The 12,500-nt window shown below is 34.2% G+C and overlaps 1 protein-coding gene across 1 annotated transcript in view; it reads right to left on the bottom strand.

Annotated features, from left to right (window-relative positions):
* LOC106870484 (F-box only protein 11) overlaps positions 1 to 12,500 on the bottom strand; it is a 173,336-nt gene that overhangs the window by 65,632 nt on the left and 95,204 nt on the right. The window contains exon 3 of the mRNA XM_089359471.1: positions 6,798 to 6,942. Coding sequence (XP_089215597.1) covers positions 6,798 to 6,942 — 145 coding nt within the window. The remainder of the gene's footprint in view (positions 1 to 6,797; positions 6,943 to 12,500) is intronic.

The raw sequence follows: 12,500 nt of genomic DNA, 5'->3' as shown, positions 1-12,500 counted from the left end.
TTTGGGAAGAGGGTATTTGCAAGTTAAAGGAAAGATGGAGACGCATTGTTGAACAAAATGGTTCATATTTGGTTGATTAAAAATGTAATGGCAATTATTTATTGACCTTTTCCTTTCTTTAAAAATCGGCACAAACTTTCCGGACAACGCAATATATATTCTACAGTGTTATATATACTGTAAGATTTAATTGAATAATTAGTTCTTTCTTAACAAAGTAGATGACTTTTAACACGAATGTTGTCATTATTCATATTTTATACATTTCGAGTGTTCCATTTCAGTTATATTACATTTAATAAATCTTACATTAAGTCAGTGTTGACTAACTGATGTATATTGTATTGACATTGACCAACTGATATTATGTTGGCATTAATGAAATGATATATATATATATTATACTGGTGTTGACCATTAATATATACATTATGTTAATGTCAACTAACTGGCATGTGCATGTGCTTAAGTGTGTGTGTGTGTGTGTGTGTGTGTGTGTGTGTGTGTGTGTGTATAGACATAATAAAGAATGAAGAATTATACATCTTTAATTAAAATTTTACTTTCAGCATATAAAATTCTAACATGTTTCTGCTGCACAAGTGTCTTAAGTCTTCAAATGTGGTTTAATCTTGTGTTTTATGTGGCACCGCATAAACACATGGAGCCTAGGCAAAACACATGGAGCCTAGGCAAAACACATGGAGCCTAGGCAAAACACATGGAGCCTAGGTAGCTCTTCAGCTGGCCAGCTCCTATCAAACAGTCCAACCCATGCCAGCATGGAAAACAGTCATTAAATGGTGAAAACAATGATGATATATATATATTAGCTAGCATCGCTGAAGAAGTGTCATACATATATATATATATATATATTTCTGTAAATAATAATTATATAAACTTTGAGTTTATAAGCGTTCGCTGGTATTGGCTATAGAAAATAGTCAAATATTGAGCATATAAGCCCTCAACAGAAAACGATGGCTGTTAGCACATGTGGGAATCGAACCCACGCCTATATTTTTTTGATTCCCACACATACTAATACCCATATTTTTTTGTCAAGGGCTTATATGCTCAGCATTTGACTATTTTCTATAGCCAATACACAGTGAACACTTATAAGCTTAAACCGTATAATTATTATTTACGGAATTTCCAATCATCACCGTTTCTTAATTTACACAGAATACACACACACACACACACACACACATATATGCTGGCATTGACAGGCAGATATACATTATGCTTGTAGCAATCAAATGGATTCTTATTGAAGTACAAATATTTATTGCAAGACCTCAATATGTTATGTATATATATACAGTGTATCCCCCAACAATGTATACATATGTGTAAAGGCTTATAGACTTTCATGAATGAATTTTCCTGGGCACTGAACCATCTAAGTACCTGCCACAGGCCCAATCAGTTTATTATATATATACAGACAGACAGATATACTAACTTAATAGCACCACCTAGAAAAAGCATTTAACTTTGTTTTATAGTATAGTCATTCATTGGGCTTCATCTCCCATTTGGTACGGCAAAAGAGACTGATACAGTAAGTTCTAGGCTAACAAAGAATAAGTCCCAAGGATTGATTTCTTCGACTAAAAAACCTTTTAAGGCAATGCTCCAGTATGGCTGCAGTCAAAATGACTGAAACAAGTAAAATAATAAAAGAATATTACGTGTGTGTATGTATGTATGTATGTGTGTGTGTGTATGTATGTGTGTGTGTGTGTGTGTGTGTATGTATGTGTGTGTGTGTGTGTGTGTGTATTCTTGTCTAGACATCACGTGATGGTTGTAAGTTTCTTCGCTTTCAGTCCTGTGCAGAAAACATGTCTAGCAATGGGAAGATATTATTTGACTTGGAAATAAGTGGGAGGGGGGGGGGTTGGCATCAAGAAGGACATCAAGCCTTAGAAAAAATCTGCCTCAATAAATTCTGTCTGACACATGCAAGCCTGGAAAAATGGACATTGAATGATGAAGACTGAGATATGTGTGTGTGTGTATTTGCGTGTGTGTCTGTGTACACACACACACACACACACACACACACACACACACACACACATATATATATATATATATATATATATATTATTCATTAGCTATTTGAGATGTTAATTCAGATTTGCTAGCCCCCAGAAACAAAAAGGATGAAAGATCAATAAATCAATAAAGCAGTAACTGTCAACTAGAATTACTGTCTCCCTCTCTATATATAAATTACAAAAAGTAAATAAAAATAATAATAATAATAATAATAATAATAATAATAATAATAATAATAATAATAATAATAATAATAATAATAATAATAATAATAATAATAATAATAATAATAATGATAAAAAAAAACAAAAATAAAACTCTCATAAAAAAAGAAAAAAAAACAAGAAAGAAACAGATGAAAAAAGCCAGATGTCAAATGAAGGAGGAAGTTGTTTTCCTGGCTTTATGACAGTTGTTATGCATATTAAATAAATTGCATTAATGAAAACATTAGTTAACTTGCTTGGAACAAATAACTAATGTTTGATGCAAGAAGGTCTTTTTTTTTTTTTTTTTAAGTCTAACGAGACAGAATAGTCATTTACTGACGACATTTGGTAGACTCTCAATGCCAACCATCTATTATCAGGACAAACTGCAAGCCAGCAAGGAAACCTCTATGTGGTTGGTCAGGCTGCTAGACATAGCAACCAAATCTTTTCACCGAATTTAACCGTTCTGTTCTAACAATGATTGAATATATATATATATATATATATACTTGTGTATATATACTTGTGTACTACACTCTCTGAGTGGTTGACTTTAGGAAGGGCATCCAGCTGTAGAAACTCTGCCAAATCAGATTGGAGCCTGGTGTAGCCATCTGGTTTCACCAGTCCTCAGTCAAATCGTCCAACCCATGCTAGCATGGAAAGCGGACGTTAAACGATGATGATGATGATGATGATGATATGGTAGATAATTCAGTCAGGGATATGAAGTATCTTGAAAAGAAAGTAGGGGGCAGTTATTCTTTATCTTTTAATTGTTTCAGTCCTTAAACTGTAGTCATACTGGGGCACCACCTTGAAGAAATTTAGTTGAACAAATCGACCCCAGTACTTCTTTGACTCTATCAATTACTGGTCTATCTTTTATGTTACCAAAGGATTCAAAAGATGATGGAAATGGTCAAAAATAGCCATCTTCATTATTAATTATTGTCTATAAAACTTAGCACTCACCAGTCAGTGTACATTTTGCTGTTTACAGTACAGCGGTTCTTAGAGGATTCAGTGTCCGTAACTAATGAAACGTAACTACACAGAAACAAATGTTTTCCAGTCCAGCAACATCAGCTTGGTATGTTTTTACATATATAGCCTAGAAGGAGAATTTCTCCAAGACAGTTGCTGCAGCAAAGATATATTCCATATATGAATGTATGCAAATAGGCGCAGACATGACTGTGTTGTAAGAAGCTTGCTTCTTGGCCACATGGTTCCAGGTTCAATCCCACTGCATGGTACCTTGGGGAAGTGTCTTCTACTACAGCCCAGGGCCAACCAAAGCCTTGTGGTTGGATCTGGTAGATGAAACTGAAAGAAGTTTGTGTGTATGGACGTGTATGTGCACACATGCGTGCACCTTTGTGACTGTGTTTGTTCCCCACTATCCCTTGACAACTGATGCTGGTGTGATCATGTCTCCATGATTTAGGGATACAGTAAAAGAGATTAACAGAATAAAAACCAGGTTTAAAAAAAAAAAAATTGTAGGGTCAATTCATTCAACTAAAAATTCTTCAAGGCGGTGCCCCAGCATGGCCACAGTTTAATGACTGAAACAAGTAAAAGACACAAGATAAAAGATAAATATGTTACATATAAATGTACACAGCTTCTATTTTAATCATTACTGTTTCGTGTGCTGTTAACTTCAGTGGTGGCCAGTAGTGTAATACCAATGAAACCAGATCTACTGGAGACCTTGATTGCATGTCACACATCAGTGCTTTCTGTCTGTATCTGTCCATCTGTCTGTATGTGTCTGCCTCTCTCTCTCTCTCTCTCTAACTTCAGGGAAAGCAACATCATTGTAATTAATGTCAGCAAGGTTTCACTGGCACAATTAGCCCTTATAACTAATCAATCGTTTCTTTAATGTGCTGGTTAAACAATCAATGTGTTGTTTGTCAGTCAAACTTCTTCAGTCACTGTTCGCAACCTTTTCAGTGACTCAGTGACTCACTGATTTCCTCTCTCACTGCAAGGCAGGCTTTGGAGCAAAAGTGGGAGTCACTAAAATCACTGAAAAGGTCACAAGGGGAGACGAAAGAACTTTCACAAACAAACAACTGATTGCTTACCCCTTATAATCTTTCCCCTATCTCTCGTATCTATGGATAGGTAGCTTCTTCTCAAGCTGCTCCATTGCAGTGTGCGTGAAGGAGGACTTGGCAATAAGTAGGCAGTGGCCTTATAAGCAGGCCTGTGATGTATTCATTGTCCATGTGCCTCAGACTTTTACCAGTAACTTTTCATATTTAACCCTTCAGCTTTCTGTCAAACATAAGTCTTATTTGTTCACATTATTTTGAAGTAATCATGCATTAACTTGTGGGCTTCAGGATTTTTATGAGGTGTGTGTTTATATTTAGAATGACATTGTAGGTTAAGTGTGAGAGGCCATCTCTGGCCAGTTTGAACATAAAACAAGTAGAATATTTGGGCCAGATATACTCTTTTACTCTCTTTCACTTGTTTCAGTCATTTGACTGCGGCCATGCTGGAGCACCGCCTTTAGTCAAGCAAATCGACCCCAGACTTACTCTTTGTAAGCCTAGTACTTATTCTATCGGTCACTTTTGCCAAACCGCTAAGTTAAAGGGACGTAAACACACCAGCATCAGTTGTCAAGCGATGTTGGGGGGACAAACACAGACACACAAACACATAAACACATACATATATATACATATATACGATGGGCTTCTTTCAGTTTCCGTCTACCAAATCCACTCACAAGGCTTTGGTTGGCCTGAGGCTATAGTAGAAGACACTTGCCCAAGGTGCCATGTAGTGGGACTGAACCCAGAACCATGTGGTTGGTAAGCAAGCTACCAAACAGCCATTCCTGGCCAGTTTAAATGCTAAAGGGTCAATGGATTTAATATAAATGAACCAACGAATAGTTGATGAATTTCAGAAAGTCATTTTTTGTCATGATTTGCTGGGTTTCCAGTTACATAAGCATTGTCAGTAATAGAAATGGGTGGACACATTGGGATACATTTATATGTAAAATATGATATAATATGTTGGCCAAGGGCAAATGTAAAAAAAAACAAAAAAAAAAGAAAAAAAAATTATAAATGGGCCATTAATAAAAGAGTTTTCTGAACTGATCCCAAGTGTAGATGAAGTTTTTACTGACCTATATTCAGACAACTCTTGACTACCTCATCAAAAAGCCACAACAGTAACATGTAACATGAGAAAACCTTAAGTTGAAAGGCAGACTTAAATAAAGCAAGCTTAGACAAGTCAGACTAACAGGCAGACAGCAGAGCAGATAAAATATATCTTGCAAGAAAGCACTTATTCCAGTAATGGCTATGTTAATGAAAACCGAAAAAAAAAAAGAAAAAAAAATACACCTGGCTCGCTGCAGATTTCTGTAGAGTCTGACCTTCGGAGTAATTGATACCAACCAACCGATTTAACTGCAGACAGCCTTGTCAAAGAAATATTGAGTAACAATTACATTCAGTCGTTCTCAAACAGACAAACAACAGACAATAACTACAACAGACAATAACTACAACAGACAATAACTAAACTAATCCCAGGATCAGAAACTAAACAGTCGAACCAAACATAAAAGATAAGAGATTCTATGAAATATTTATCTCCTGCCTGTTTCAAAGATTCCTGGTTTAGACTTGGATTCTTTCCAGTTTCTTGAAATATTCTTCAACAAAAGAAGAAGAAGGAGAAAATAACAAAAACAAAACTAAACATTCATCAAATAAATGGCTGTAATTAATCTATTTTAGAAATAAATATTGATTTCTAGCATAGGCACAAGACCATGAGAATGAGGTAGGGTAAGGAAGAGTCGGCATGCGGTATGGTTAAGACATATTCTTCACAATAGACAGGATTCTTGGCTCGCTCCCATTGCATAGCAGCAAAGAACTTTGAGCAAATGTCTTCTATCACAAGGGTTTTGGGCTGACAAAAGACCGTGGAGATAAGATATGGTAGAGGGGAAACTATGCGGAAACCTGTCAGAGGGATCACTTAATTGTTCCTGTCAGCATGTAGCAGGTTTTAATTTACCATTAAATAGAAGGTGCATGGCCAAGTAGTCAGGGTATAGCACTCATGATCTTGAGATTATGGTTTTTGATTCCTAGATCAGGTGGTGCATTGTGTTCTTGAGTTAAATACTTCATCTTATGTTGCTTCAGTTCACTCAGCTGTAAATTGAGTTCCAGCAATAACTGAGAAGTTCACCCTGCAAGAGACCAACATCCTGTTCAAGGGAGAGTGTTGCAATCTCTGTCACTTATATGTCATAGAAACCGAGTTAGGCTAAAGCCTTATGAGATGTGGGGTTTACAACAGACCTAGGCTGATATAATGAATGAGAAACCTTGAAGCAGGAGCCCCAGCGTGGAAGCATTCAAATGACTGAAATAAGTAAATTGATAAAAGATTATCAAACATGAAAAGATGTGGTGTTTATTAAATAGAAAATGAGTTGTTTCTTACCATAATTCACTGTCATTGCTTATGGTACGGAATCTTTTACTAACTTGAGCAGCTCGGCACAAATCAAACTCTAATAGAAAACTAAAAATCTTCAGCATCACTTCATCGGGTAATTTATCCTGGAAGTACTCCTCCCCTGACGTATCTATCAATAGAGAAGAAAAAAAAAACAGCTGTTTTATACACACACATATATATATATATATATATAACTTGGCAAAATTATCATTTCAGCTGATAAGGCAGCACCCAAACATTATCCATATTAATAGCTATCTATCTATCCATATTATATATATATATATATAAACATACATACACACATATATATATATAAACATACATACATATATATATATATAAACATACATACATATATATATATATAAACATACATACATATATATATATATAAACATACATACATATATATATATATAAACATACATACATATATATATATATAAACATACATACATATATATATATATAAACATACATACATATATATATATATAAACATACATACATATATATATATATAAACATACATACATATATATATATATAAACATACATACATATATATATATATAAACATACATACATATATATATATATATAAACATACATACATATATATATATATAAACATACATACATATATATATATATAAACATACATACATATATATATATATATATAAACATACATACATATATATATATATATAAACATACATACATATATATATATATAAACATACATACATATATATATATATAAACATACATACATATATATATATATAAACATACATACATATATATATATATAAACATACATACATATATATATATATATAAACATACATACATATATATATATATAAACATACATACATATATATATATATATAAACATACATACATATATATATATATAAACATACATACATATATATATATATAAACATACATACATATATATATATAAACATACATACATATATATATATATAAACATACATACATATATATATATATAAACATACATACATATATATATATATAAACATACATACATATATATATATATAAACATACATACATATATATATATATAAACATACATACATATATATATATATAAACATACATACATATATATATATATAAACATACATACATATATATATATATAAACATACATACATATATATATATATATAAACATACATACATATATATATATATATATATAAACATACTTATATATATATGTATATATATAGAATAGATAGATGATGGATTAGTAGGCTGAAACTTCAAAGCCACTAGTCGATACTATTCTTGATGAAAACTAATAAACTTGTACTCTACAAAAAGTACGGAGTAACCCTTCAGATTAAAGTAAAATTGTTTTTATTATAAGTGAACATAAAAACACACACACACACACACACACAATGATATGCAATGTTAAAATCTAAGGATCTAGGTGTAGGAAGCTAGTAAGCTTCAAGCTTATCCAAGCTTCTCTTGGATAACATCAGTGGCATGAAGAGGGGAGGATGGCATGCATGGGCAACTGATGGTTGTCCATAAACAACCGTACCCAGACTTGTACCTCAGAGGGGAACGTTCTAGGTGCAATCCCATGGTCATTTATGATCAGAGTGGGTCCTTACCCTTTACCCTTATTGACACCATAATAAAATGCACCCAGTACAATCAATAAAGTGATAGGAAGGGCATCCAACCATAGAAGCCTTGCCAAAAAGGGGACATAGTCTTACAACCACCTAAGAGAGCAGTAATTCCAAACAGGATCAGTTACAACCCGTGAGAGCCACAGTTTCAGTTTCAATCCCACTGCACAGAACCTTGGGCAAGCATCTCCTAATTGTGAAAGCCCCAGCCAATCAACAACCTCCAAATGAATTTGTTAGATAGAAAACTGTGCTGAAGCCTGTTGTGTGTGTGTGTGTGTGTGTTTGTCCCTCGTCACCACCATCACTTGACAATCAATGTTGATATGTCTATGCACCCATAACCTAGCAGTTTGGCGAAAGAGACCAATAGAATAAGCAATGGAGTTGATCTGCTTGACTAAGACTCTATAAGGCGGGTAACCCCTCAGCATGACTGCAGTCCAATGACTTCAACAAGTAAAAGAGGAAAGAAGCTGCCACAAGTGAAACTAATGTAACAAGCAACATTCTTTACATATTTGTGTGTGTGTGTGTACACACACGCGTACGTGTAGACATACACATATATATATAGACTGATATAAATATCTGTTATTAAATAATAATCTAAATTGTTTATTTTTCTTGTCTCAACAGCTGAAGACAATCTGAAATATCTCCTAGAATCTCTGTTGTTTAATATTATTATTACTATTATTATTATTATATATATATATATATAAATATATATATATATATATATATGTATGTATGTACATTGAATTCTCAGTGCTTTCAACACTAATGATCTAATTATCATACAAACCACTGCTGTGTATATGCACCCTGTGTCAGTATCTACAAGTGTGCGTGAGAATCTCTCTGTATGTGTGTGTGTGTGTCTGTGCATGCATGCATGTATGTGTGTATGTGCAATTTTCGTAAGTCCATCTCAAACTTAAGCAAAATATGTACCCCAAATGGTGTGCTTTCTTCAAGTTTGTGTGTGTGTGTGTGTGTGTGTGTGTGTGTGCACATGAGCACACACAACTATGTTTATTTGTAAGGGTGTAACTTTCCTAAGTCCATGTAAATAAATAAAGAAAAATAAGTACCCAGTGTTTTTCTATCTGCAAAGATTATATCTGCCTGTATGTGTGTACATGGGTACATGTGTACATGTATATGCGTACATATGTGTATGACTGCCTGTGTGTCCATGTGCTAATGTTAGAAATAATTATTATCTTTATAATTATTATGATTAAGGCAGCAAGCTGGCTGACTCGTTAGCACACTGAGCAGAGCACTTAATGACATACTGTCTGTCCTTACATTCTGGGTTCAAATTCCACAGAGGTTGACTTTGCCTTTCATCCTTTCAGAGTCAATAAAATAAGTACCAGTCGAGTACTGGGGTCAATGTAATCAAATAGTCTCCTCTGCACAAATGTCAGGCTTTTGTGCCTATGGTAAAGATGATTATTATTATCATATTAAGGTAATGAGCAGGCAGGATCATTAGCACATCAGGTAAAAAATGCTGGACAGCATTTTATCCGTCCTTATGTTCTGAGTTCAAATTCCACTGAGGTTGACTTTGCCTTTCATCCTTTCGGGGGTCAATAAAGTAAGTACCAGTTGAGTACTAGGGTTGTTGTAATTGGCTAATCCCCTCCCTTTAAATTTCAGGCCTTGTGCCTATAGTAGAAATGATTATTAATAAGACTTTCAAGCGAGATCGTCGCCAGTGCCGCTGGACTGGCTCCTCTGCAGGTGGCACGTAAAATACACCATTTTGAGTGTGGCTGTCTAACTTTGCTTTAAACTCTACTAGACTTTCAGGATTTTTAACAGTAGTAGTTTATGGTAAAATATTATCTGATGTTGATAAGGATAAGACAGAAGCAGACTGTGTGTTAATAATCAACAACATATTTATTCTGTTAAATCATACAAATCAACTACAAGGGCTAACTAAGGACAAGAACATATAAATCTAGTTAAAATGAGTGAGAAACAAAGGCTAGCATTTACAATATAAAAATGTTTATCCATGTGTCTCTGTATCTGTATAGATAATCTCAGAGAATGAAAGATGAATTTGTGTGAACTTGCTATTTTCCATCTGTAATCAAATCCCCAAATTGTAAGAGTGATAACATAAATAATGTATAAATTTGTGTAGAATATTTTACTTTCCATCTCCAATCAGTTTACAAGTTATCCAAGTGCAAATGAGCCTCTTCTGATGCTATGTGTTTGTGACAGAAAATGAAAGGCGGTGAGCTGGCAGAAACATTAGCACACCGGGCGAAATGCTTAGCAGTATTTTGTCTGCCATTACGTTCTGAGTTCAAATTCCTCCGAGGTCGACTTTGCCTTTCATCCTTTCGGGGTTGATAAATTAAGTACCAGTTATGCACTGGGGTAAATGGAATCGATTTAATCCCTTTGTCTGTCCTTGTTTGTCCCCTCTATGTTTAGCCCCTTGTGGGCAATAAAAAATTTTTTTAAATCAGAAAATGAAATGAGTGTATGAGAGAATTGTTCAGTTTTTTTCTTCTTCTTTCTACTATGCCACCCAACGATGGCTTGGGTGGACCCATGACAATCTCTAAAAAAAAAAAAAATTAAAAATAAAGTAAACCAGACTATTTATTAAGGTAAGGTCAAAAGAACTGGAAGAACTGAACAGATGCACAAACGCTAGCCATTCTATTAATTGAAAAATGGTGGCCACAGATAAGAGACACATGATACAATGGAGTTGTTTGATTGGTAGAAATAACAATGTGTCAGATGCACCAAATATTTTAGATTTTCTTTTTCTTTTATTTTCATTTTTTCTTTTTTTTTTTTTTTGAACTTCTGTGTACAACAGCATGACAGTCACTTATTGTTAATAATTAGTGCCAAGGCTTTTAATGTTGTATTTGATCAAAAAACAAACGATGGAGCCGAGAGTTGTCCACAACAGGTTGATAAAGTAATTACAAGTCAAACACCAGACTGGATTTAATTGACAGTATCCACCTGGAAAATGTATGGCTATTTGCCATTATACAAAAAAAAAAAAAAAAAAAAAAAAAGAAGCAGCAAAAAAACCATTATCAATATTATGGGTGGCAGAGTGAAAGAATCAGTACAGCTATAGAGAAAATGCTATGCAGCGTTCAGCCACATTCCTTTACATTCAGATGTTAAGTTTAAGATCAATTTTGTACAGGCATAGCTGTGTGGTTAAAACGTTTGCTTATGAACCACAGCGTTTCGGGTTCACTCTCATTGAGTGACACTTTGAGAAAGTGTCTTCTGTTATCGCCCTGGGCCAACCAAAGCCTGGTGAGTGAATTTGGTAGATGGAAGCTGAAAGAAGTTTGCTATGTATGTATGTATGTATGTATGTATGAATGAATGTATGTATCTATGCGTGCTTGCATGTATGTGTAAATGTGTATATGCTTGTGTTTCCTTGTCTTGAGATCGTGTAGTTGTCGTAAATGAATGCCATTGTCATACAAGCAATGCCATTCATTTCCAGTGTTCTTCGAAAACATGTCTGGCCATGAGGACATATTACCTTGCTTGGAAACAGAAGAAGGTTAATGACAGGGAGGGCATGCAGCTGTCAAAAGCTCTCCACAATAAAATCTGTCTGATCCATGCAAACATGGAAAAGTGAAGGTTGAAACGATGATGATGATGATGATGAGTCTTCCAGATTTCCAGCATGGATAGAATAAGTTGGATGCTGTAGTTTAATTAGTAATAAGACTCCCTCACAAACATGTGGCAGGAAGTACCAGATGGTAAAAAGTATCATCATCATCATCATCATCATCATCATAATTACTATTATTATTAAAGGTGGCAAGCTGGTAGAATCGTTAGCACGCCAGGAAAAATGCTTAGCGGTATTTTGTCTATCTTTACATTCTGAGTTCAAATTCCGCCGAGGTAGACTTTATCTTTCATCCTTTCAGGGTTGATAAATTAAGTAGCAGTA

Source organism: Octopus bimaculoides, chromosome 11 (assembly GCF_046866305.1).
Source record: "Octopus bimaculoides isolate indiv1 chromosome 11, ASM4686630v1, whole genome shotgun sequence".
Classification (NCBI taxonomy): Eukaryota; Metazoa; Mollusca; class Cephalopoda; order Octopoda; family Octopodidae; genus Octopus; species Octopus bimaculoides.
Note: the sequence above shows the minus strand (reverse complement) of the source record. Positions and strands in the feature narration are given on the sequence as shown.